The sequence below is a fragment of the Accipiter gentilis genome, chromosome 18, assembly GCF_929443795.1.
Source record: "Accipiter gentilis chromosome 18, bAccGen1.1, whole genome shotgun sequence".
NCBI lineage: Eukaryota > Metazoa > Chordata > Aves > Accipitriformes > Accipitridae > Astur > Astur gentilis.
Genome location: NC_064897.1, coordinates 15,863,835 through 15,891,431, shown reverse-complemented (window position 1 = coordinate 15,891,431; position 27,597 = coordinate 15,863,835). Strand labels below are relative to the sequence as shown.

The 27,597-nt window shown below is 45.9% G+C and overlaps 1 protein-coding gene and 1 long non-coding RNA gene across 3 annotated transcripts in view; one reads left to right on the top strand and one right to left on the bottom strand.

Annotated features, from left to right (window-relative positions):
- LOC126047934 (uncharacterized) overlaps positions 1–19,386 on the bottom strand; it is a 44,293-nt gene extending 24,907 nt beyond the window's left edge. Inside the window, exons 1-2 of the long non-coding RNA XR_007508735.1 lie at positions 19,298–19,386; positions 18,574–18,665 (exon numbers count right to left, since the gene is read on the bottom strand). This is a non-coding gene — a long non-coding RNA (uncharacterized LOC126047934). The remainder of the gene's footprint in view (positions 1–18,573; positions 18,666–19,297) is intronic.
- Positions 1–26,090, top strand: part of CACNA1C (calcium voltage-gated channel subunit alpha1 C) — a 492,824-nt gene extending 466,734 nt beyond the window's left edge. The window contains exons 37-48 of one of the 2 annotated variants that reach the window (XM_049822254.1): positions 1,029–1,125; positions 2,349–2,451; positions 4,626–4,727; positions 7,391–7,518; positions 8,657–8,806; positions 9,809–10,161; positions 11,056–11,082; positions 12,456–12,584; positions 13,072–13,181; positions 15,134–15,237; positions 17,991–18,314; positions 18,586–26,090. In XM_049822254.1, the coding sequence (XP_049678211.1) occupies positions 1,029–1,125; positions 2,349–2,451; positions 4,626–4,727; positions 7,391–7,518; positions 8,657–8,806; positions 9,809–10,161; positions 11,056–11,082; positions 12,456–12,584; positions 13,072–13,181; positions 15,134–15,237; positions 17,991–18,314; positions 18,586–18,882 (1,924 nt within the window). In that variant the 3' untranslated portion in view covers positions 18,883–26,090. The remainder of the gene's footprint in view (positions 1–1,028; positions 1,126–2,348; positions 2,452–4,625; positions 4,728–7,390; positions 7,519–8,656; positions 8,807–9,808; positions 10,162–11,055; positions 11,083–12,455; positions 12,585–13,071; positions 13,182–15,133; positions 15,238–17,990; positions 18,315–18,585) is intronic. The other variant, XM_049822255.1, reaches the window with a different exon arrangement.
- Positions 26,091–27,597: the final 1,507 nt, after the last annotated feature.

Here is a 27,597-nt window from a genome sequence, read left to right as displayed (position 1 = left end):
AAGCCCCCCTTCATAATGCAAAAACTGCGGAAAGAGATCTTGGTGTAAACTAAAAGCAGATCTCTTTAGGAGACATAGTGTCAAGATTAATTTGGGCTCAGCTTCTGCAATATGTAAGGCCATGTTACATTATCGGAGTGATACATAAATCAAAACACTTCTTCCCATCCATGGTGACTTACCAGCGAAACTTTTAATATGGATAGGGGATAAGCACAGAATTCTGATAAATATACTGTTCGTTAAGAAAATAGGTGCTGCTATTTGTGCTTGTTTGAAGGCAAGACTGCAGTGGCTGAAGCCATGTTATAGACAGCTGCTCCATCCAAACAACATCCTGTTCCTTCCCACCTATAAATGGGAAGCTCGTTTTTTCCTCTTCCCCATCCATGTCCCAGGTTTGAAGCACCACCTTGGGCTCTGGTAGCTCTCCTCCCTCCATGAGAGAATTCTTCTTTTGAGATGCCATTTACAGAACTTAAACCCAACTGCTGCTGTGAAGGGAGTTCAGCACTGTTTTGCACTGGCTCCAGTGATGGCCCAAAGCATAAACAAGTATCAAAAGACAGTGGCTTAGGGCTATTTATATGGGAGGTATAGCACCAGGAAAAAAAAGAGACCCTTTGCACGTCTGTGCCTGCTATAGCCCCAAGACCAACAAGTACATAAGCAGATGTAGATTTTGAGCAGGTTGGGGGTGGGGGAACCCCAAATTGTTCATCCATGCACTAAGAAACTGCAGCATTCAAAACACTGAAGTCAATTCTTGCAAGTATTGACTCGTGTATGACTGACAGCTGGGTTTTCTGTACTAGCAGGCGTTATATGAGCACTGGGCAAATCCTGGGGAACGCACCGAACGCAGGAGGCCTGAAATAACAGCTTAAGCTATGCCCGGGCTACAGGGAGTGGCAGAGTGGGGCCGGGAAGGTCTCGGTGATACTTCTCGGTGATACCCGCGCCCTGCGGGCAGATCAGCAGGTCGCCCCGCGGTAAGGATGCGACCCTCACTGTGCTGTCTTCTTCAGGGGACGGATCAAACACTTGGACGTTGTGACACTGCTCCGGCGGATTCAGCCCCCCCTCGGCTTCGGGAAGCTCTGCCCTCACCGGGTGGCTTGCAAAGTAAGGCGCGCTGCGTCTCGGGGAAGGCCAGCAGTTACGGCCGCTAATTAGCCCGCCGTGACACTTCCTAGCCAGCCCCTCCGCGGAGCCGGCAACGGCATGGGTGTGAAGCGGGGCACGGGTCTGAACCGGGCCCCCGGCCTCCCTGCACCGCTCCCCAGCTCCGCAGGGCAGCAGCCACCCAGCCGAGGGCTGGGGGGTCACCCGCAGGTGGGGCGTCCGCTGCTCAGAGCTGTCCGTGCCCCGCCAGCCCTCTCGGTAGCTGGGAGAGAGCATCCGTGCTGACCGCAGCTCCCGCATGCCGAGCGCAGCGTCGGCCACCCACCCCTACATTTGCGGGGCCGAGCACGTGTCGCAAGACAGATGAGGGCAGACAGAAATAACAGGGCGAGCGAAAACACCTCTGAGATTTTCTTTGGACCAAGCTGTGCGCCAAAAACCTGGTGTGATCTCATTCTTGCTTGAACGACTGGCAGGTATTAAACAACGAGGTGAGCATGGTATTAAAAGACAGGAAGGGCAAGGACAGATTTTCTGTGAAAGTGTCTCATTTGTTTCGTGGGTTGTGAGATTCCGGCTATGAAAAAGGACCCTCTCTAGTGAATAATGACATTTTTATAATCTTTATGCTTCCTTCACTTGAAGTTCTTTGTTCGTCTCTTTGCAAGTCCCAGAGTTTGTATGTGACACTGGTAGCTGGTTTTTATATCAGTCTCGGAGCGAAATACAAAGCCTGGGGCCTGTACACAGAAGTATATGACTGTCGATCCCTTTCAGCCTCCAGTCTAGAAATTGTTTGTTGTCTCAATCTGGTCCGAGCCCCCCAGTATATGGTTGTGGTGGTAGTGGTGGGGGCTGACGCCCTTTCCTCCAATTTGGTACTGAACCAGGCCTGTTGTATGAAAGTGGCAGAAGACGGAGCTCGAACAAAATCAACCCCTGAAAGTTCTCACTGAAGTTCACCCTGCAGCTGCAACACCACTCAGCACTCGCTCTCTGTCCTACATGGCTTTACAGAATCACTGCAGGGCAGACACAGCCTTGTTTTAAAAGTGAGGGGGGGAATCGTTGGATAAATAATTGTGTAACTAAATCCGCAGGCCATGGATGCTCATTTAAGAGGGGTGGCAGGTGTGGAAGGCATCATGAGGGCATAAGGAAGAGCATGCTTCAGACCATGTGTTGGCAGTACAATTGTTCTCTTTCTTCTCCTTACTCCACAGCGCCTTGTCTCCATGAATATGCCACTGAACAGCGATGGGACTGTCATGTTCAATGCCACTCTCTTTGCATTGGTCAGAACAGCACTGAGGATCAAGACAGAAGGTAAGAAGCTTGCTGACTGCAAGGGTACAAAGGTAGCTGAGTGGTGTTCACACCAAAGTGTGCAGAGCTGCAATACAACAATAAGGACATCTTGTGTAAGATGATCCCAGTTACTCATATGCAGCACATGGTACAAAAAGCAACGTAAAGACGTTTTGAAGCATAATATTTTCTAGGGAGAGAACAGTGTTTCCAGTTACCTAGAAAGCTAGTGCTTCCCATGGTATCATCTCAGATTATTGATCATGTTCTCTACAATGGTCTCAAAGTTAAAGTTTTAGATCAATGTCTGCTCAAACAGCACTCAGGGGAAGGAAGAAGTGCAAAGAAGCCTCCCCTTGTGCAAACTGGCTGTGGAGCTGGGCTGCTTTTTGACTGCTGTTGCCACTGATCTTCCAATCCAAGGGAGGCAAAAGAGCTTGGACTCGAGGGTCTCACCTCACTAAAACTCCTCCTGTGCTTCCATTAGCATGAGTTAACATCACGTTGTCGTGACAGTGGTGTTGTAGGCCTAAAGACAGATGAGAAGCAAAGGGACTGATAATAGCTTTACACAGACCAGCAGGTATAGTTGGGGAAAGCAGACAAGATTTTGGGCTCAGCTTGTCCCCTTACTTGCACTCTGTCACCTGCTGTAACAAAAGATATTGGTCCTGAGTCAAACCTGGCTTCATGAGATGCTCTAAAAGAGCATGTAGGTCTGGCAATTTATAGCTAAACACCTCTGCCTCAGGAGTGGCTGCATTATACTTCAGACATGGGAAAGCAGAGACCAGCAGAATCCTAGCTTACTGTGCCAGGATTATACTGACAGCTGAGCCAAAAAAAAGTGGTAAAATCAAAAAAAATTATATTATGGCCTTGAATGTTGGGCTAAACTGAGTTTGACTGTAGCCAAAGAGGGTCTCCTGAGGAAAAAGCCAACCACAACCCCTGCAGGACATCTTGTGTCTTATGAAACAGAGACCCAAAAAGGACTCAATTTTCTTGTCCATCTTAGCCTCCAGCTCTCAGAGCCATTACCAGTGAACTCCTGGGAAAACACCTAAAGCCTCAAACTGCTTTAGTGGTTAGTTGTAAGTGGTTAGGGCAGGACTTTGGAATTAACCCTCCTGAGTCAGTTTTCTGCCTTTGATGCTGTCCACCTGTTTCATCCTCAGCAAGTTACTTAGTGTCCCTACCTTCACTGCATCCTATTAAGAGAGCTGTGCAGCACACGGAGGAGCCTTAACGCTGGGGAGCAATAAGAAAAGCTGCAGGAACAGAACCTTTAGGAGGACAAGGTAGTGGGTTTGTACCCTAGAGAGAGAAGAGACCTTCAATTATAAGGAATTTGAATGTACATAAATCAAGAAATAAAATTGAAGGTGAGTCGTTTGGGAGGAAATGGGTATCTAGAAAGAAACGATATAAACTGAATCTGTTTCACTCGCTCTCAAAGGGGTAGTGTGGCTTGATTAATGTCTCATTTAGCTCAGAGCCCCTTGGAGGAACATGTAAAGTCTAAATTCAGACAGTTACATAAAAGGCTTGTTATAGCCTATGCTGTTCTTCAGAGAACAGACACCAATATCCTGGGACAGTCCTCCGAGTCGAATAGCAAAAGCCTTGCACGTGCCTGTAGTGCCTTGTCAGGGCACTGTGCAGACTCTCCAAGGCAGACTCTTGGCACCGTGTGAAGAACTTGGTATCTGCTGGGAGGCAGGGACTGCAACAGGTAATTCTGGAGATGTGCTCCAAGAAGGCTCAGGTCTTCAGATTTCTAGATGCAACTTTACCACCAATTATTGGTGTTCCCAAGCTGTAGTTTCCCATTAATTGACCTCTATTCTCATCGTATTCAACTTCCACTGGATCTCAATTAAAATTTGAAGTGTTAGATGAGATTGTTGCTTTTTGGGATGAAGTAGCACCATGGTTCTGTTGTTTCGGGCTGTTGCAGACTATCAGTCAGTAACACAGTCACCTTCCTACCCTGAGATGACTATGCATATTTAGGAAGAAGACCTCTTGCTGTGAGGAGGCTAAACAATAGTCTGAGCATCTCTTTACCCAAAACTTTCCACTACTGACAAAGCTCTGATATTTTCCTCCTCAGACTGCCGTGCCAGACAAGAAATTGCTCCTCTGCAGGGTCTGCTTAATTCCTGTCTCTGATGATTTTCACCCTGCAGGTAACCTGGAGCAAGCCAACGAAGAGCTGAGAGCAATAATTAAGAAAATCTGGAAGCGCACCAGTATGAAGCTGCTGGACCAGGTGGTGCCCCCCGCAGGTGGTGAGTGCAGGATCTTGTCCCAGCCCCCGAATCTCTCTTTTTCCCCACCTGACATGTCCTACTGCACCTCATGATCATCAGGTGGAATATGGGGGACAAGCTTTCTTTTACAAGCTGTTACCTGTATTTCACCAGGCTGAGATCTGTTTCTGCCTGTACTAATGTGAATATCATGTTCTTACTGCTGAGAAATCAGGGAAGGAAGAAAAGGTGCATAAATAGGAGTTAGAAACATTTATTCCTAGATCTTGCCCCAGTTTGATCATAGGCATTTGCTCCCCTGGACTTTACCGGGTGCCTGCTGGGGGCAAAAGAAGCAGGCAAAGCTAAGTAGCACCAGGGAGGATGATGTGGACTTTATCTGACTGTATAAGGGATGCGGCCTTACACTCAACTTAAGGACCCAGCCCCATCTCATAACCCCTTCCTATTTAGCAAAACTACCTTTACTATGGCATATAACTCTTTTTTTACTTGCGTAACTGGTTTCTGCTATGATATGTCAATGACTCATGTACCTGGGGACATTACTCAGCCAGTCTGAACTGGCGTAACAGATTGCTGTGAGTTGCTATGCAGTGCCGCTGGTAGGCTGTAATTACCCGGCTTCTGGGCAGCTCCTTTGCTAGTGTTGTGGTTTAAGCCCGGCCAGCAACTAGACACCACGCAGCCGCTTGCTCACTCCCCACCCCAAGTGGGATGGGGAGGAGAATCAGAAAGAAAGTAAAACTCATGGGTTGAGATAAGAATGATTTAATAACTAAAGTAAAATAAAATGTAATACTAACAATAATTATAAAAATATAATTATTATAATAAGAAGAATTGTAATGAAAAGGAATATAATAAAATAATAAATAAGTAAATAAATAAATAAAACCCAAATTAAAAAATAACACCCAAGAAAAAACAAGTGATGCACAATGCAATTGCTCACCATCCACTGACTGATGCCTGAGCAGCGATCTGCTCCTCCCAGCCAACTCCTCCCAGTTTACTGAGCATGACGTTCTATGGTATGGAATATCCCTTTGGCTAGTTCGTGTCAGCTGTCCTGGCTGTGTCCCCTCCCAACTTCTTGCACACCTGCTCACTGGCAGAGCATGGGAAACTGAAAAATCCTTAACTTAGGATAAGCGCTACTTAACAACAACTAAAACATCAGTGTGTTATCAACATTATTCTCACACTAAATCCAAAACACACTCTACCAGCTACTAAGAAGAAATTAACTCTATCCCAGCTGAAACCAGGACAGCTAGGCTTCTTGGGACCCCAGGTACATGGGCATCCAGTGTGGCCTTCACTGACCTTCCAGGTGGGTCCAGGGACTCTAGCACAAAACAGCACTTGGCACTTCGTTAACAGTCACAGCCAGATCCTGAACCTTGCCTAGCCTGCTCTGAAGTCAGTGATCCATGTCTTATAAAATTTCCTGTGGGTTTGGAGAAGGGAGGAGAGTTATCTGGATAAACACTTTGTGTACGTTTCATCTGACTGACAGTTTGTATTGAATGACAATACAGCAATGACTGTGTTTCTGGGGAGAGGTGATCATTTTGGTTTGCTCACACCCATGCTAGGCACAGACAATTTCAACGCAGAGAAGGGCCAGATCAGGTCTGGAATGGATGGTCAGTCAGATGCTGTTCGTTAATCCAGACTCTGAGTATGTATTACCCCAGGCTATCACAGGACAGGGTAGTGTGCATTGACCCAGACTGGGAGGCTGCTGCTATAGCAAGATTCTATGTGGTTGTCCTGGTTTCAGCTGGGATAGAGTTAATTTTCTTCCTAGTAGCTGGTACAGTGCTATGGTTTAGGTTCAGTATGAGAAGAATATTGATAACACACTGATGTTTTCAGTTGTTGCTAAGTAGTGTTTAGACTAAGTCAAGGATTTTTGAGCTTCTCATGCCCAACTAGCAAGAAGGTTGGAGGGGCACGAGAAGTTGGGAGGGGACACAGCCAGGGCACCTGACCCAAACTGACCAAAGGGGTATTCCAGACCATGGGACATCAGGCCTAGTATATAAACTGGGGGGAGTTGGCCCGAGGGGGCAGATCGCTGCTCAGGAACTAACTGGGCGTTGGTCGGTGAGTGGTGAGCAATTGCATTGTGCATCACTTGTTTTGTATATTCCAATTTTTTGATTATTGTTATTGTCATTTTATTATTATTATCATCATCGTTATTATTATTTTCTTCCTTTCTGTCCTATTAAACTGTCTTTATCTCAACCCATGAGTTTTACTTTTTTTCAATTCTCTCCCCCATCCCACTAAGTGGGAAGGAGTGAGTGAGTGGCTGCATGGCGCTTAGTTGCTGGCTGAGGTTAAACCATGACAGTGGTAAACCAGTACCAGAGACTGCAAAGCTTAGAGGCGCTTCACCATAAACAATGTACATCCAGAGGCGCATAGCTATAGGGGTTCTCTGCCAGCAGAGCCAGCCTATCTAAATGCCACGTGCACCTCTCCTCCTGACTACTTACAGCAAGCTCTGGCTGTGGAGCAATCCCCTTCCTTCAGCCCTGCATCCTGATGCCATAAGAGGCAGAGATGTACTGCGGTGCCTAGTGTTTCTGAGGGCTCACGTTAGCAAATACACTGTTTAAAATCAGTTGCTTATTTAATTTTTTTTTTTTAATACCCCTTTGCAGATGATGAAGTGACCGTTGGGAAGTTCTATGCCACTTTCCTGATTCAGGAGTATTTCCGGAAGTTCAAGAAGCGTAAAGAACAGGGACTGGTGGGCAAGCCTTCCCAGCGCAACGCGCTCTCCTTGCAGGTGACAAGCGGGCACAGGACGGACAGGGGTGGTACAGTAGAGGCATTTGACCCATTTCTCTCTCAACCATTCTGGGGGCTGCAATGGGCTATCCCCACTGGAAAGGAGCTTGTAGACCCCTTGAATTACCACATCAATCCTTTTGGATAAACACGTATGTACCATGGGCAACATCCCTTAGCTCTTGAAGTGGAAGGCACAAGTGAGGTATATCCACAGTTTATCAATCTGCTGGTAATATTTGAAATTTGGGTTCCTTTTAGAGAAGTGGTATGAAGTGTCCAGCAGACATTTGCTTATTACCACATTCATTCTACCCTTTCTGAGGGGAGTCAGTATAACAGGGTCAGGGAGACCATGTTTCCAGGAGGCAAAACCAGTTAAAAAAAAAAAAAAAAGCACACCTGGATGCCAAGATTATCCAACAGATGGGGCACCAGGCTCTAAGACCTGGGATCTGTTCACCACTGTGCTACATGTTCACTGGGTGGACTGCCAGGCTGTGTGAAAGAACGAGAAAGCCCCATTGACTGTACAAGCAGCACCATTTATGTCCCTCGAGGGTGCAGTAAGGAAGAAGGGTGACTCTGGTGTTCCAGCAAGCTAAAAAGTGCTGTGGCGCAGGCACAGATACAGACTGAGGTCTCAGCATACCCACAGCTTACCTCCCTGGATGGACTCCCTGGAATGGATTCCAGTCAGTGAGGGGTTTGAGGACTGTCCAGGTCCAGATGCCAGAAGTTTAGCTATTAAACCCATATTTTAGCTACTGATTAAAAATATGAGATTTTCAGAGGCACAAAGTACAAGGTACAGTTGGAGCTGTGGCTGCTCTAGGGCTTCTGGTTGTGGATCTGAGAACCCAAAGTTTAAAGCACGCAGACTTGCTTAGTCAAGCCTGTGCATTTATGTCTGTGTCCTGTTGTGATGAAGCCAGGGGACTAGCAACAAACATTTTCCTGGGTCAGATTGCTAAGAGTTTCTCCCTCTCTAAGCTGGAGATGAAAGAACAAAATGTGGTGGTGTTTTTCTAGAAGCTGGGGATGCTATATTAAGTAAAAGGGCTTCACAGTGCTCAGGAAGAAATAGCACTGCTTTTATTTCTCATATACCCACTCGGAGATATGAAGCTCTATAGTTTGCTGTTTTGCAGGCTGGTCTGCGCACACTTCACGACATTGGGCCAGAGATCCGACGAGCAATTTCTGGAGACCTGACAGCTGAAGAAGAGCTAGATAAGGCCATGAAAGAAGCTGTTTCTGCTGCCTCTGAAGATGATATCTTCCGGGTAGGTGCTGAAAAAGTTTGCAAGCTGAGGCTAGACCAGTAGCTGAGCTCAAAGAGTGCTACATTCTCTTTTCTGTGCTTTCACGTATTTCAGCTGGGCCCTCTTTCTTGTTTTCTGGACCCTACTAGAAAATAGAGTGGTGGACTCAGGGGTGCCAGGTCCTAAGATCTTTGCACAGGTTTTATCCCATTTTCTTCTCAATGGAAGTTTCCCTCATAAACCCTAATAAAATCAGAACAAGAATGGCCAAAGAGTCTGAAAAACAGATCGGTTCAGCCATCTTACAGTCTGCAGAGCAGCAGCCAGCCACACTTCAGTGTTTTGTTCACTCCTTTCAGTGGCACAAGTAGCATCCAAAAAGTACACCAGAACCCAGTAGAGCTCCTATGGAAAAAGGAGATTTTCTGAGCAAGTTACCTAAATCTTTTCTTTCTTATTTCATTCCTATTTCTTGTAATTGTCTCCGCTGGTAATATTTCCTCTACTTTGGCATTTTCCTCCTTTCCTTACAGAAAGATGCTGTCAGGCCCTTTCATTACTCATCATCTAAACAGTACATAACTGGCTCATTAAAACTGTCTTCATTTGTTCCTCCAGGTGATTAATAGTTTCTAGTGCTCTTCTCAAATTCCCTCTCATGTCTAAATGTTGCTTTGCAACTGCACTGTGAAAACCAGAGAGCAGTTACCTGCTTCTTCCATCCCTACCCAGTCCTGCACTTCCAAGACTGGTGGGAGGTGTAGAGACACCTTTGCCTCACCTATGCACCTGGCCAGTCCTCTGAAATACCTTAGAAAGCTAAAGCTTTCACAGCCTGTGTGTACCTAGTCTTTCTGACAGAGAAGTCCATGTGTTATCCTCTGGAAGGGAGAGCACCAGTGCCATCGTGCATACTTTGGTCCTTCTTTTTTTTTTTTAACTCAACAGTCTAAGCAGGAAACATGCGGGCCCTTGCACATCCTCTCACTCACAAAGGGAAAATCATTCCTGTTTCTCTGACAGAGAGCCGGAGGCTTGTTCGGAAACCATGTCAGCTATTACCAAAGTGATGGCAGGAGTGCGTTCCCCCAGACATTCACCACCCAGCGACCTTTGCACATCAATAAGTCTGGCAACAACCAGGGAGATACTGAGTCTCCATCTCATGAGAAACTGGTGGACTCCACCTTCACTCCCAGCAGCTACTCATCTTCAGGCTCCAATGCCAACATCAACAACGCCAACAACACTGCCCTGTGCCGCTTCCCCAGCCCACCCAGCTACCCCAGCACTGTCAGCACAGTGGAAGGCCACGGGACCCCCTTGTCACCCACCATACGTGTGCAGGAGGCTCCTTGGAAACTACCTTCCAAAAGGTAAGCTTCACAGCAGAGTGTGAGTCAAGGGACCAGGTAGAGGAACTCGCATGCAAACACCAGAGCACTGCTGCCTAGCTGAAGTCACTCACCAGACATTGCCCAGCCTGCAGCCTGGATCGAGCCTTCTGGTTCTCCACTTGTGCCAAAGCCCACAGTGCAACAGATATGCATCAGTTGACCACTGCAAAGAAGCAGCACTCTTGCTGACCAACACACTTGATTTCTCTGGGCTTTATCATGAAGAAACCTTTGTAAGAACCAAAAGGAGCCTTATTTGTCCCTCCTTCACCTCAGGGAGGTGTTTCATCAACTGGTAACTAAAAGAGACTGCAATTCATCTCTTAAGCGCCCAATAGGGAGCTTTGTGGAAGTCAGTGGTTTTTCATTCAGTGGGTCACATCCCTGCAGAGGTCACCAAAGGCATTCTGGGAGGAGGGAGGCAAGGTTTTCAGAAATGCAATGCTGTACAAAGCAAAGAAAATCCCCTTCTCTGGGCAGCTTTCAGGCTGTCTACGCACAGATGACTACTACAAAAGGAGTATCATTTTTATCAGTGGGGGATTATTTTTTTTTAACCTTTTCAGTAACAGCAAGAAGGAGCAGGAAAATTTTTTTTCAGTGCAGAGAGTGCATAATGTGAAAAGGTGGAGAAATGCTGCCCCAGCAAAGGACAGAATAGGACAATAAGATGGAAGAAATTCAGTGGGTGCAGAATTGCCCAAGTAAAGAGTCCAGTGGTTCTTCTATTTTGCGCATACCTGAGGGAGGCCACAGAAGTTGCACAATATGTGTTACCATCTGCCCTCCCCCTTGCTGACTTGTGCTGATGTGACACTGCTAACACGGTGTTCTTTTCTCTCCTTGCTTCCTTGGGCACCTTCCTTGAATTAGGACGCATTACTACGAAACACTGGGACGGTACGTGTTCTCCCTCATGCTCTAATGCTCTCTGGGTGTAAGACCCATTGTTCATCCCATTGAAAGTCCAAATTCCCATTAATGCTGAATATGAGCTCTTCTTTTTGGTGTCAGTAGGGCTGAAAAAGAGGTAATGATCACCATGACACCTCCAGAAAATACTCCTGACTGGGGGCTTTTCTGCCCACAGTCAGGTAGTGATGTATGGACTGTTTCTAGCTGGTTTCTAGATTTAGCGGGGGTTAGAGTTTCTAGCTGGCCTCACACATCTAGGCACTCTCTGATCACAGCACAGTGAAGTACACCCTGGCATGTTCATACAAAAATTCTGCATGGTTTTGGCTAAACGCAGACTGTTGAATAGGGGGAGCTGCCATGTACTGATTTTCTCTCCCCTGCACCTTAGCGGTTTTACTTGCCGCCCATCTCAGGAAGAAGGTCACTCCAGCACTGTCCTACAGGCCGTTTTATACCATGTATATGCACATTTCTCCCAATATTTTTTGCTTAAACCAAATGATAACATAATGTTTCCTATCCAGTCCCTGAAAGATGGGGAAAAAAAACTGCCACGCTGCTCTCTTCTGTGAATGCTAGTAACAGACTGACATTGGCTCCAATACCTCCATGTCAGTATCTCAAAGATTCACACTACCTTCAGATTTTATTTTACTCCTCAGAAAACACAAACTCAGAGTGAAGTGAAATGAAAGCCGAGACATGAAAGAGGGACAAAGAGGAGGCAAGCAGGGAATTAAGGGCTGTCACACTTAAGTGTTTGAACAAATCCTACTGAATTCAGTAGAAGCACTCTGCAGTTAGTGATGAGAAAAAAGGGACCAAAGATGGAAAAGACAGCAAGGAACAAGAGCGTGAACAGGAGGCAGAGGGGAAAGATGGTACGGAGTAAGGGATTTGGGCGGCAAAGACCATACACCACAGAGCTGAGAGGGTTATTGTTAGTGTCTAGGAGGCTCCTCTGAAATTTGTAACCAAGGCTTTTGCAACAAGGGAAAAAGCTGTTATTTCCATGAGCCCATCTCAGATTTTACTTCGGTTTCAGTGAGATAAATCTTTGGAAATGTGGTCAGTGTGATGTGCACATTTATAGAGTATATGTAGTCACAAATGACAATAATATGTTTACGGTATTGTTCAGCATTGATTTAAGAAACTCTTGCTCTGAAAGAGGACACAGACAAAGGTTGTTGCTTTGTATTTGTGAACTCTGCAGATCTGTTCAGTCATTGATTTTTCTATGATAGCTTTTCAACATTATAATAAACTGAGACAGATGGAGCCTGTCATTCTTGTCTTTATAACAGGTTGTCTCTACCATCTCCATATCTTGACTTGTCTTTTTTGCTCATTAGCTCCGGTTCCAGAGACAGCCAGCTGGCAATTGTTTGCCAAGAGGAAGTGTCTCAGGATGAGACTTATGATGAAAATTTGAATGAAGACATTGAGTACTGTAGCGAACCAAGTCTGCTCTCTACTGAAATGTGAGCTTTGCAGCTTTAGTCAAGATGTTTGGGTGGTTCTTTAATTAAGGGGCAGAGGTGGGAAGAGGTTACGTTTTTCTACAAAAATCTCTATTTATGGGGTAAGGCCAGAAGACGTTAGCCAGACAACTCAAATATCAGAAAATAATTTTTTTAAAAAAAAAAAAAAAAGGCAGTTCAGGCCTGAGAATTAACACTGAAAAGGATATCTCTCACCTAGGTTTTTCTTTCTTCTCTGAATGAGACATCTGGAACTGCAAGGCCTCCCCTCACATTCACTTCTACCATCTAACATTCCCAGATCTCATCTTTAGAGCATTCTCTGTCTCATGGTCTCTTGTTACTGCTCCTGAACCAGTTATAGCTCAAAGCTAGCTCGCTATTGCATCCATTTGATAGCATGAACTTCCTGGCTTCCCTGCTGGAAGAGGGGTTATTCTGTCCAATATCAGCTGCTTTTCTAGAATCTCTCTGTTCTCCTTTCCAGGCTTGCATACCAAGATGATGAAAACAGACAACTTACTCCACCAGAAAACAACAAAGGAGAGGACACCCGGCACTCTCCGAAGAAAGGGTTTCTGTGCTCCTCAGCGCTAGGTAACCTCCCAGCATGACGTGCAGGCTGTGCTTTCCTCTACCTCAACTGAGTTCTCATGTCTTGCTGGAAGAATCGAGCGTGTGTGGACAGGGGTGTTGCTGTTGGCTGCATTTAGCCCATGAGACCAGGAATCCCATGGCGTGCATACGATCCTGACCACGCACATGACTCTACTGACTTTATGCTCAGTCAGTAGATGAATCTGTGGCTGTTTGGATAGTCCATGTGATCTGTTTGATTAAGCCAGCCTGTGAATTAGGGGAGTTCATTAGAGCACTGTAGGCTCTCCAAACAATCACCACGGAGTCACCAAATGGGCTAGCCTTGAGTATATGGTGTTCTGTTCTGTGTGTACTCAGCAGGTAAAAAGGAGAGGTTGTGTCTTGTCAGCTACAAGGGAAACAGTGAATTTCAGAATTTCAGTGCCTAGAGATTTTCAAGTGCTTGAGCATGCAGACTCTGCTCAGGTGAAATCCACAAATCATAAGATTTTATGGAAGTATCAGGACAAATATGACAGTCTGGAAGAAGATGAACTCTTTTATGTAGAATATTTTTCAGGCTTTTTCCTGAGTATTGGTGTGGAGGAAAAGGACATTTGGGGGAGAAACTAAGAAGAATCCTGTATATAAAATACATTCTTACAAAATAGAAGTGACAGACTAGGTGGTGTAATGTTTAAAGTGAGGCTACTGAGTGTTCACTCAAATCCTTCAGGATGCTTGTACAATTGAGTATTTTAAAAGCATTTACTTTATTTCAAATCTTAAAATATTAGGTGATGAAAATTCCTATAACTATCTGTAAGGCCAAATTTGCAGTCAGTCCTTGATACAATGCTTCATTAGCTACATTCTAGTGAATATTTATACAGTGATGTCATACTCATTTTACTGTTTGGTTTTTTTTCCCTGGAAAGAGGAAATACTTTTTATCTGCATTGTAGCATTCATTCTCTGGGTTATAACACATGTTTCCTCCAACCCCCGAGAGGGCCTTTTCTCAGCAAATCAATATTATAGATGCTTACTATTTTCAGAGTTCTTATTTTCTTTCCTTCTTTAGAAAAATGTCAACAGGAACAAGAAGTCCACAAAATATTTTAGTGTGCCATGCAGCTCTATCTTTAATACTGGATTTAGTTGCCATTCTTCAGAAGTAGAGCCTGTGTACTTGTTCATAAACATACTTCACTGTACTTTTAAATTCCTTCATAGGGAGTACCTTTCTCATATTTACAGAAGTAAAGTTCAATTTTATAGCAAGTAAACAATGAGACTGTTTCAGTAGTTCCACCTAAAGTTCCATATTTATATAAGAAAAAAAAAAAGCTTTTTTTTTTTCTTCTCTTCTTTCCAAATTTTGGAAATGCTTCATGTCTATATAAGCAGCCTTCCATTCACCAGTGAATTCAACTATTGATAAGTTCACTTCCACTTGACCTTGCTATAGACACAGCCTCATAAACTGTGGTATGTCTGGCAGCTAAGGGACACAGATCACATGCAAGCAGGAGGCTGATGTCACCTGAGCAGCCTGACGGCCCCTTCTGCACATTGTGTACAGCCAGGCACAGCAGCAGAGCCTCAGCTGCCATCATTGGTCCCACTGAGGGCTTTACCTGAACCAGAGAGGTCTGAGAACACTTCGACTGCTTAGGAGGGAAATCAGCTGCATGGTATCCACTAGGACAGTTTTTTTAAAAGAGGAAAAATAAAAATCATCATACAGAATTTTATCTTGCAGCTTGCTTGGAAGCTAGTGCTGGTTGGTCAATGATGCTTGATTGCTTTTTGGAAAAAAGGGCAAGGTGTTGAGGGAAAGTGGACAGAGCCTAAAATGTGGGAGTCTTTGCTGTATCTCCAGTGGGACTGCACTAAAAGAAATTGAAAACAGATTACCTCTAGTGTATTATGAGTGATGGACACAGTTGTGTGTGATTGCTTTTCAGGTCGAAGAGCATCTTTTCACTTAGAATGTCTGAAAAGACAGAAAAACCAGGGCGTAGATGTCTCACAGAAGACAGTTCTGCCTTTGCATCTGGTACATCATCAGGTAAGCATTAACAACCACAAAGGCTCCAGCAATGTAACTGAGACCCTACCATCTGCAGTGCCCCCACATTGTATCCCAACGCACTTTTTAAAAACCATTTGGGACAGTTTCTCACCCATATCAAAGGTCCAATTTTTAGAATTGTATTTGCCATCATACTCATTCCTGCTTCGAGGATTTTTATCATTCCCAGAAGAATGCTACGGGAACGTGTCCTTTGCAGTCTGCAGAGTTATCATTTTCTGATGTCCATGAAAAAGTAAAATAAAAAAACTAGCTGAAAGACAAAAATAATTACCCAAATTGCATGCTGCAGTGCAATTACACTGGCTTGATGGTAGTATGCACACAAATAAAATGTGCAGGGTCTACTTTCATATTAATTAAAGGTAACCAGTAACTGTAATTAATCATTTTAAAACATAAACTGATTACATGTAATTAATCAGCTTCTTAAGCCCTTTGTAACTGCATTCAGCAGCCTAGAAAATGTATGCTCAGGCACGTACCTAGATGATTAGCCAGCTGTCGTAGTCCAAAGTAGATTTGTGTCTTTCAGTTTGATGATGCCACTTTTTGTCACCATAAAAGAAACATGCGCAGATGGTAGTGCCAGCCTTGCAAGTGGGGCATCCTGCTCTGCGCAGTCCCCAGGGCAGGGCAGAACGGCCTTCCCAGCTCCTTAGGCTGTCACAGGGGCAGAAAACTCCACACGGCAGGGTTGGGAGGAGTAAGAATTCAGAGCAGAGGAGTGAGAGATAAGCACACTTGAGGCTCCCTGGCTTTCCTTGCCTCCACTCCTAGCCAGTTATCCTTTAAGGATCAAGTTCCAGAAAGCAGTGGTCTGCAGAGAATTACAGCTGTGGCAGGGACAACCAGCAGATGTGTTGGGGCAGGGAGGAGTGGGTCGGAAAGAGCTTCCCACGCTCCCCACAGCATCAGCAGCCCTCGGGAGACTTCCTGCCCTCCCACGGCAGGCCAGGCAGAGGGCACATATGCTCCCAACCCTCTCAGCCCACCCGGCTGGCAGAATCACCTCCCTCTAACCTGTACAAAGAGGATGGAGCTACTTCACCCTTCCTCATCCCACCATGCGGCTCCAAACCTAGAGGGATGGGGTTCTGCCCACCCCAGTGTCACTCAGCCAGACTGAAGGGTTACCCCGACATAGGCATCTGGCCTCCAGCTGACAACAGTCAGCAGTGTTCTTATGTTTACAAAAATGTTAGGCTACAACAGTGCTTAAAATAAGAACATAAAGTGGAAAGGTTGCCTCTGCTAAGCGCACCGGATTCGGTTGCTCATGAATGCTTGAAGGGCTATTCTCACAAAATACTCATACATCATGATATGTAAATATAGGCAGCTGAAGCTCAAAGCAGTCCCTAAGAACTTCTTTCAACTTCCTCAGAACCTTATATTTTGGATAAAACACCTTGTATATGTTTCCGACAACAAGCTGAAAAATGGCTCAGTTGTCCTGCCTGACAGATCTAGGACTCTCCTCGAAGTCCTAGCAGTTTAAGGGATGTGCTGAGGCCATCATAGCCTGCAGGACATGACTTATACAGATGAATTTTTAAGGGCTTTCTTCCTCACTGAAATATCTTGAACCTTGTAGGTGACTAATTCTTTTGTTCATCTGTCACTGAAATCATTAGCCTAGCATGGTTATCAGCTCCCAAGGATTTCAGTGGCAGATGGACTGAGCTTCACTTAACTTGAGATATCTTAAAGTTAGCTCTCTAGTTTAAACTGGTCAGTTCAGTCCCACTGTGGTCAACAGAGAGAAAGATCATTGCCAAAGGGCAAGTATAAGTCTTGTCTAAGTCTCGCCCTCCAGATAGCATTTTCAGGAAGGTATCGAAAAGAGGCAGGAGGCTTGCTGGTGTCTCTCTACACAGTTAGCTTGGACTAAATATATAGCCTTCAGATAGGTGAAGCTGGGTGAGACTAACCCTAGCCCAGACAAGAGGATTCTCTGCAACATAACCCACCTGCTTTTGTATTTTCTATGCATTTATTTATTTGCTTATACTAGGCAGCAGTGAGTTCTGTGAGATGAGTTTATGACTCTAACAGCATTGCTTACAGAACAAGGCAGCAGTCACCGTGAACAAGGCCCTGTGCAACAAGGGGCTTCTTGAGAAATTTGTTACAAAAGGAGGCTGGATGACTCAGAGATTGTGTATATGATTACAGGAAGGACTGGATGGCTTGAAGTATAATCATCAGATATTGATCCTCCCACCAACAGCAGATCCAGTGGTGGATTTATAGTTATTGCCAACTGCAGACACATCTAAAATTCACATCTGGTATCTATTCATGTGCCACAGTGGACTCTTACAGAAAACTCAGCAATTGGCAGTAAATGCTAGCGGTGTGGGCGGTGGCAGTGGTGGGAAAATGAATTGCTGTCTCACCCACCGGAGAAGTGGTGGTGTTTCTGGCAAGGCTGTGGGGAGTGGGGCTGCATCTCTCCTGTCAGTGCAGTGGTTCCAAGGCTGAAGAACTGCAGTCATGCAAGTTTGCAGTCCGGTGCTTGGCACTAGCTCAGGATACACCATTTAAAGGAAAGCTTGCAAAATGAGTTTGCAGGAAACATCCAAACTGTTCCAGGAGCTGGCAGCTGTCTTCATGAGCCTCGAGAACCTCCGGGCCTTTCTCGGGTAGTTTCTCCAGAAACTCCTTGTGCCGGCCCTGCTGCTAAGAGCAAGCTCTCACTCGTCTTGTTCCTCTTCTGTCCACAGGCGTTAGCGGTGGCCGGCCTGAGTCCCCTACTCCAGCGAAGCCATTCCCCCACCATGTTCTCTCGGCTGTGTGCTACACCCCCCGCTACACCCTGCAGCCGTGGCTGGCCGCAACAGACCATCCCAACTCTGCGTCTCGACGGGGCAGAGTCCAGTGAGAAGCTCAACAGCAGCTTCCCGTCAGTACACTGCGGCTCTCGGTACCCTGACAACACTGGCTGCAGCAGCCCAAGGAGAGCCAGACCGGTCTCCCTCACCGTCCCCAGCCAGACCGGAGGGAGCAGCAGGCAGTTTCACGGCAGCGCTGGCAGCCTGGTTGAAGCGGTAAGACTGCAGAGTCGCGAAGGACATGAGCAGTGGCAAGGCCAACTAGAAGTGCGGCCCTCAGAAGAGCAGGGCAACAGATATATTGCTGCCCACAATGCTAAGAGCAGGCGAGCCCGTCTCCAAGCAGGGATTAGCAGCGTGAATGGGAGGAGAAGGACCGCTAGGGAAAATACAGCCGTAACGAGGGTTGCATTAGGGGTGCGACAGGGTTGATGATGCAGGGTACTAACGTATGTCTTTGTCTCTGGTTCCCTACCTGCTTTTGAAGGTCTTGATTTCGGAAGGACTGATGCAGTTTGCTCAAGATCCAAAGTTCATTGAGGTCACAACCCAGGAGCTCGCAGATGCCTGTGACATGACGATAGAAGAGATGGAAAATGCAGCAGACAACATTCTCAATGGTAACAGCAAGCAGAGCCCCAATGGCAACCTCTTGCCTTTTGTTAACTGCAGGGACCCAGGGCAGGACAGTGCAGGAGAGGAAGAGGAAGAGGTGCAGAACCCGGATTGTAGAAAAAGTCAGGAGGAGCTCAAGGACAGCAGGATTTATATCAGCAGCCTGTAGTTGCCAGGGCTGGAAGCGATGCTGGTTTTTTATTTGTTTCAATGTTCCTAATGGGTTTGTTTCAGAAGTGCCTCACTGTTCTCGTGACCTGGAGTAACCGGAACAGCGTTCTTCATTCATTTCTGTTGGGACGAGTCGCAGAGTTGGGTGGTGTAAGAAAGCTTTTCAGGAGCGGATATAACCCCGGCACGTGTCCATGAAGCAAGAGTGAGGAGGAGGAGGAGGAGGAAGAGGAGGAGAGCCAGCTCCCTCTTTTTTTTCGGTCCCTGCACAAGGAACGACGACTGCCTCCCAAGCGTGAAGGGGAACCTCAGCTTCCTGTGGATGGCCCTAGCCAAAAGGACCCTGCGCCAAACGGGTGTCTTTCAACTTTGCTTGTAAAAATCATTTTGCACATATTCTGTATGAGCCTCACCGTCTCCATAAAGCCAAGGCCCTTTGATTCGGAAGGAGAGGAGGACTTCTTCTGCTGTGGATTCCCGTACCGCGAAGGGGAGGAGGAAGCAGAAGAAGGCCGCGGGCGCCCGAGGGGCAGCCGGCAGCGCAGCCCAACCCTGCCCAGACTGCCCGGCAGCGGTCTCTGCCGACCAATCCAAGCTCAGGCAGCCACTCCTGCCAACCAGTCAGAGCTCGAGCAGCCACTTGCCAGCCAATCCGAGCTTAGGCAGTCTTCTGCCGGCCAATCGGAGCTCAGACAGCCAGCCGCGCCAGCCAGTGGGAGAGCGGGGGGCCGGCTCCGCGGCGGGGCTGAGCCAACCCGCCCCGCGCTGCTGAGGAGGCGCTGGGCTGGCGGAGATCTCTCCTTGTTTTGCAGTTTGATATTTTCTTGAAAGCATGTTGCAGTTTTTATTTTGACTAATTTTTTTTTTTTTTTTTTTTTTTTTTTTTGGAGGGAGAAGGGAGTGTTTACAACGTTTTGTAATCACCTACCTTTTTGTTTTGGTTTATTTTCACCTTTGCAAATGTTAAATTGGTTTGATCATGTATTATTTAAACTCGGGTTTTTTTCTCCATTGAAATTTGGTAGAAGTATAATGATAGACGAGTTTTACCAGCCATTATGTACACCAAGAATTTGTAATTTTATTTGCTAGTAATTGAAACCTCCTTTTTTTGTTGTTGTTTTATAATTTAAAGATAGTAGGCAATGCACTTGATATAGTCTTGCACATTTGAGTGATTGATTTGGGTTCTTTTTAGTGCTAAGTATATCTGTGAGTGTGGGAGCAATACCAAGCGAGTGTGCGTGCGCGCGTGTGTGTGCGTGTGTAAGTGCATGCAGTTCTCCACATCCTGGTTTGAGCTGCAGGAGATCTGTATCTGGGGCCATTTGAATGCAAAAACAAACCACTGTCTCTGCTTTTGAAAGGGGAATCAGTAACTCTTTGCATTTTCTGTTCCACAAGATATGCAAAAACAATGCAATAATATTAATTTTAAAATACAATTGTAAGTTGTGTTGGCATTAAAACTGTATAGAAAAAAAATTGCGGGGGTGGGGGGAAACAAACAAACAAACAAACAAAAAAAACAGAAGGCGTTACGCTTCAATATATTCCGTGTGATGTTTTATTGCATTGATAATGTTTCTGTTGAAGAAACCGTTATACTTGAATTCAGGTCAGTTTCAGTATTTTTCAAATATTTTTTTAAAATGAATTGCAATTGTGCCAAGCAAAGATAATGAATCAAATTAAGTTTGTTTAAAAAAAAAAAGAAAAAAAAAGAATCACTTCTTGTATATTTTGCTGCATGTCAAGTGAATCATTTCGTATTTGGAATGTGCCAAGCTTTACCTTTGAACTTTTAAGTGCTTTTCTACGTGTGGTTGGGGAAAGGGGTACTGGTTTTTTTCCTTTTTTAATTTGTACAATGAACAAAGTGTACCTGGTGTAAGTAACTCTTCTGCAATCCACTGACAGGTTGAACGTTACTGATTTTGCATATCTTGTGTTCATTTTCCTTCTTCCTCACTCCCTTTAAACATGCACGATGACTTTATTGGTAGAGAATCTTTCTTCCCGAGACTGGGGCATTTTATTCAGGCTTTGTTCTCTTTCCTTTTGCTCAGTTTCTCCAAAGGTCTTGTCCCGATGGAGAGTGGCAAGACCCTCAAGCTGATTTGGCAGATCCATCCTACATATTCAGCTGGCACCAGCAATTCAAGCAGCAGGGGGAAAAAATCTGCTTTCAAATTTCTTTTATTAAATAGCTAACCCTGATCAATTATAGCAGGGTCCTGGGATAAGCAAATGCCAGAGGCAGAATTGTTAACAAAGTAGTCTTAACTCTGGTCTGGACTGAAAGCAGAGGGCAAGTGAGGGAGAGAGCTCTGGAATGTTGCTTAGGAGAATTGCTGCAGTCTGGTCCAGATGCAGATGTTAAGTGACTTTTTTATGTTCTTATGCACAGTCTTATCCCTCTTCCTAGACTTTAGTGGATGGATCAGATTCTAAGTCACAAAACATCTGACAGCACAGCATGTCCTAGCCATATTTCCCTACTAGTGAGTGTGAACCCCTCTTGGCTTTCCTCACACCAATACTTGGCCCTAACCTGTGAGAGAGGCTGAAAAACCAGGCAGGTATTGTTAGATTATGCAACTGATTTTTGTCTAGACTACTGCAGTTTTTTCTCCCTTCTCAAGACGGTTCACAAACTTGCACATCAGTGCTGAGCTAGGAGGTGTGATCTGACTCAGAGCTAAACTTTCATTCAAATCTTGAGCTTCTGCAGATGTCCGAGAACATAATTTATTGTACATGTTGATTACATTCTTTTTGTAATGCCCTTGTTTTTCTTTTTGATTCTCTGCGGCATAAGGCAGAAATAGCAAAGGGTACTTTTGACAGTGCACTTTTTTCAGTGTCATTTTGAACTGGCCAGTAGCAGCTCAAGAGACCTTGAAAAAACCCACATCCTTTTAAACTAGAGAAATACAAATCCATTTATGCAACCACCTGGCATCAAAGTCCTAATTCAACACTTCCCTGGAGAAAGTAACCAGCCGATGTCTGTCAGTCTCACCCTTTCCATCCCTCCTGCCTGTATGGAGATGGGCACACAAACGTATCTCCCTTGGGGAGTTTGCTGCTGCTAGTGCTGATGTGCTCCAAAGCTACTTGAAAGGAAATAATGCTGTGCCTGGCTGTTTCTGAAAATGAAGTCACTGTAAGGGCTCCCTATCTCATTTTCTTCCACTAGAAAGTCCATCTGACCCTCCCGGTGGGAGACAGAGGTGTTCTCTGCTCCTGAGAAACAAAGTACTGATCTAAATTAGTAGTGGCAATGGGCATTTTGGATGCTTGACAGCCTGCGTCATCTTTTAGGATTTTTCTTGACGGGAAGGAAAATGATGGAATGGATTATGCCCCACGCATTCCCAGTGAGAGCTGTGACTCCCTCAGGGGTCAGAGCCTACAATGGCCGGGGGAAACTCCGCTCCCTGCTGGAAGACCCCTCAGGTCCTGCAGAGTGGAAAACACATGGCTAGCAGAGAATGCAGATGACTTTTGCGGTTTGAAGGGCAGGTGTTAAATTTAGTAATTGCTGGTGCCAGCTGTGCAAATTTCTCTTTCTGGGGAGGGTGTTGTATATTTTTTTTCATTTGAGGTACTTCCAATGTGCACATTGTGACAGGCCTGAGCAAAGAGCTACTGCCTCCTTCAGGTGAGGTAGAGTCTGGGGGACGGTGGGAAGGCGGGGGCAGATTTAGTTCCTGGAGTGTCCTTCTTTCCCTGTGTATTGGAGTAGATGGTGGGTACAATCACTGTGCTGTGGATGGAAGCTCTGAAGGATCTGATGGCTGAAGAGTGGCATGGAAGGAAAGGAAAGAATGGGGGAGAGCAATCTGCTGTTTGCCACTGAGCATCTCTGACTTGCAGACTAAAGAAGTTTCTTATAAAACAACAAACCTCCTCCCTGTATCACTCCTGCTCATTATTCCAGGCAGTACTGGGCCAGCCGCACCGGGTGCGTTTCTTTTTTTCTTCCTTATTTCTGTGTGGCTGACGTGACGGGGAAGAAAGTGGAACTCATGATCCAGAGCTGGAGTTTCATTATCCACAGACCTTTTCTGCATCATCTGCCTCTTCAGCTGGACATGTGAACGATGATGGTGTAGATGCTGCTGCTACTGCAGGGGTCCCGCCTGTTTTATTACCCTGCCCACCACACCCCAGCACGGAGGGACAGCCAGAGAGGCGCCATGTACAGAATTGCATCTATTTCTGCTTTGTTTTCTGACTCAGAACCCTGCCCCTGATGACTACGACAATGATGACGACAACAACAAAAAAAAGGGCAAATGCATTTTTTACATTTCTTGATAATTTCCAAAGCAATGTATCATTGCTTTCTTTAGACTGACGCCAATATAACAGTTGTATGGGTCTCAGCCAGGCTCCTGTGTCGTTTCTGCCTGATAGTTTCAGATTGCTGTATGAAATGTATGCGCGTTTGCACACAGACACAATCGTATGAGGTGACAGCGCTGCAAGGCCTTGGGGTTGTTCACCTGTGTCATTTGGAGGGGTTGCTTCGTACGTGTAGATGAGAACTCCAGCCCATTGGTCCAGTGAGCTGAAGCAAAGCAACCGTACCGGGATGCTTAGTACCGTACCGTACTTAGGATACTCAGTATCCTAAGTATCCTAAGACACATGCACGGTCCCGTTGTGACTGTCCTTGTGGCAGGGGCGGCGGGGGTTGGAGAGGAACACTGAATGGGGAATTTGGAGCACAACAAAGTTGATAAAATTAAGTAGAATCCAGCTGGGGGCTTCTGGTAGCTATGAGCTTTTTCCCAGTTCCCATAATGAAAACTGCAGTGCATATAAAGAAAATATTCCAGGCCATCAGAAGCCCCAGTTCCCATCTTGCTAGCGCAATGCTGGAGGGCACTAAGAGGCCAAGGAAGTTGTATTGATGCAAAGAATGTGGAAAACAGTACTAGGCCCCCCAAAAAATTTGATTATATCTTTCCTCCATTTATTTTCTTCTCCAAAGAAGTCTAAGAAATATAAGTGTCAATAGCTGCACAGGGTTTCTTCTTTTCCTCTTTTGATTGTTGCAAAGTTTAAAAAGTTTTATTCTGGATTAGCAAGCCCAAGGACCCAGAAGGTTTCCAATAGGATCTCAGTCCATGGAGCTTTGCTCTCTGTTGTTGCTTTGTTTCTGGATAGCTGAAACCACTATGGCCTTGCTGCTACAGCTCCCTGAGATAGGGCAGATGAGGGCAGAAGCACAACTGAGAGATATGTCCTGTACTGAAGACAGACTGGGCTACAATTGCTTTCAGAGAAGTCAGTAGCATCACACTGGAATAGAAAAAAACCCTCTTCTGCTACAAACTTTAGTGTTCTAGTTAAATCCTCCATCCTTCCCCTGCCTCATATGGGGGACTTGACTTAACTGTTAACACTTGAGCGTAAAAAACAGGCCTTCTTTAGGGGCACAGGGCTCGACTCAGTTGCCTAAATGTTGGCATCTACTGCCACCTGAGATACCCTACAGTACTCTGCCCGGCCTGCAGCCGCTGGTCTGGAAAGACACAACTCTTCCGAAGGGCTGGTGTCACAGCTATCAGCCCCACACGGATGGCAGAGATCTCAGGTGGCAGGAGACAATTAGGCAACTTAATCAAGTCCCTTTCTAAAGGGCTAATTGAAAGGAGCAGCACCAATGACTGATGTAATAAGGGAATCTTCATTAACATTACCAAGGGCTTAGTTAGGCACCATCAGGAGCTCATCTCCATGCTCCCATGCTGTTGTTTTTCTACCCCACATCAGCCAGATAGCCTCCACTCCTACAGCCTGAAGTCCACAGCACTCTGGCCAGCCCCCATGTTAGGCCAGGGTTAGCGGCTGCATCCCAGGCCCAGCAGGGTGGGGGCAAGCCCAGGCGAGAGCAGGCATCACTCCACCCAGCAACAGATTTTTCTGCCAGTGTTTGAATGGCCTCTTTCCAAAGCATTTTCCTATTCAAGACAGACCCACAGAGACACCATTTGTTAGCCTCATCGTTCAGACGATGAAATACCCGTGTTTTTCTGTTGCATTTTGCATTTTGCCCAGCCAGGCAAAACGCACGCTCTTTCCCAAACAGGCTGTAATGCTTTTGATATTTTAAGCATCCTAAGCCAGTCTCCTCCCATCTCAAGCACCTAGGTAGACTGGCAGCCAATACTACCTAAACATCATCAACTTTATGATTGCTCATAGAAGTGATTGGTTCAGGCTTATTCAGTCTTGACAGTTTGAATGTGGAAAGATTTCAGAGGAGGAGGAGTGAGATTGTAAATATTTCTTTGACAAACATTGCTGCATCACACACAAAAAAAGGGGGAGATACTTTTAAAACTGCCTTAAAAATCAATTCTGAATGATGAAATCTCCCTCCAAACAATTACCGCTTGGTAGAGCAAGGGATAAGTTGCTTTGGGTGAATTCTGGCAAGAAGTGGTTGGAATCTAGTCCAGTTTCAGGAGTGAAAGTGTAATTTAGGAGCTGATCTCTCACTCAGTCTGAATTCACATCAGTGCCAATGACTGAGCACTGCAGGATCAAAACTCTTTAACGCCTGGGGAGGTGCTGTATCTGGCCTGCGTCTCCATGGTTTGGGTCTGGCCTGGCAAGGTACTGCATACCTGTGTCTCCCAGTGACTTCAGGGAAGATGGGGTTTCTCAGCACCTCTTAAGTTCAGGCCCTGGAGCACCATTTCCTGCTCTGATCATCAGCTATAAATGTTGATAAATATAAGTGTTTTGCCTTCATTTGAATTGCCCAGAGCTGTAAAATGAACTCTCTCAAGTATAAATCAGTCCAGATATAAACCTCCTCTCCCACTCTTCCCTACACTCCCTGCCCACCCTCCCAGCCCTTCCTTGCACCTCTACCCAAGCCCTTCCCCGTCTCAATTCTTTACCTCCTTCCACAATTTTATATCTAGTTTTCATGAACCCACAGAAATGCTTTTGTAAATAATGCTGTACAGTTTGTAACCGTCATGTAAGCCTGTCATCAGTGCCAGAGTCCGTCTTGCCCTCTCGCACGTTTTAAAATCAACAGAGGAAAGTTAGCGCGAATGGCCCGCCAGTGAGCTATAGGGTCATCTCTGTGTGGGACAAATGTATATTCCTGTAAGATTGCATTTTTATCTAAGGAATGATGTTATTTTAAAATTGCTAATAAATTTCTAAACAATGTCCAGATTTGTTTAATATTGTAAATGTTATCAGAACTCCTATGACATTGCTCCCTTCTGTCAGCAGTGACTGAAAAATAAGACAGCTTCCTGCAGCCCCTTATTTTCCATCGTCAGTCCCGCTGCCGTTTGTGGGCTCCCTGGTACATTTAAGGGACTGCAGAACAGTCTTGGACAGTCACAGCCTGCCCTGTTAAACAGCAACTTAGGAAATCCAACTGTTCTCTGTGGTGGTGTTGTCACTACAGAAATTCTGCCATGTCATGATGTCCAAAGTGTGACTCAAGCGTAACCACACACTTAACATTTTCTCCACAGGATTCTTTTTTACGAAGCATATGCAACAAAAAATGAATGCCCACAGCCTAAATACAGTGTAATTAGTATATACATAAGCTACGAAGCTAATGGGATGATAAGTAGCATACCACGCATTTACTTTTCGATTGAACAAATTTGTTCTACCATGGTTATCAAGCAATTACGCTGCAATGCCAGCTGAGCACTGCATTTCCCGTCGCAGCACTATAAATCATAGTGTACTCAGTCCAAGTACGTTGGTATAAAATGGAACAAAATAATGTCTAAAGAAAAAAGAATGTTTTTCTTCAGTTACGTGTATATATATCCCCCCCCCCCCCGACTTGCACACAAGTGTCAGAACTGCAGGTTTTGCTGCTACTGTTAATTATTGGTGTCACAAAATGGTAGAACCCAGGAGGTGATTAAAACCTGTGGATGCCATCAGCGTGAGGCATTGGAATTGCAGAACAATCATCAGAAGCCTCGTTATCTCCAGGCTCAGACGGGCCTTCAGTTAGACGTTTGCCACCACAAACCCGTACGAAACCGCTGCGCTCTCAGCTGTCGGTCGAAGCCAGGCAAACGGCTCAGCTTCTCCGAAAAGTTCGCTGAGCTGGAAACCCCGCTGAGCTCCCTGGGGCCGGGCTACAGCTTTGTGGGAAAACCATGAGGTGAAAACCACAGCAAAAAACGGGTGAAAGCCAGCTGTGGGCGTGCTGCAGTGTGAAGAACGGTGCGAAACCCTGAGTGAAACCTGTGAGACAGCTGAAACGCGGTGAGCATCGGGAACGAGTGAAAGGTTTGCGCAGTCCCCCGTGAGCTGGATACAGACAGAATAACCCCACGACAGGAAAAACACAGCACACTCCTGTAACGTTTTTTACTGGGTAGCTGCAGACCGCTGCCGAAGTCAGTTTTTAATGCTCACAGTATTTCCCTGAAGCTAGAGGCGTGCAGCGGGGAGGGTGAGCGCGCAGACCTCGGGAACCCTTCCGTTTACTCGAGAGCACGAAGACAAACCCCACGCAAATCCACCTCTGGCTCCCCGGCCCCGACCTCTGCCCACGCCGCTGTTCTCCAGCGGGGCCGCACTCCCCGCCAGGAGTCCCTCGGGCCTCACGCCAACCTGAAGCGGGGCGGGAGGGGAGGGGAGGCCGCCGCCTGCCCCGGGCGCAGGCCCGGGCGGCTGATCGCCAGCGCAGGCG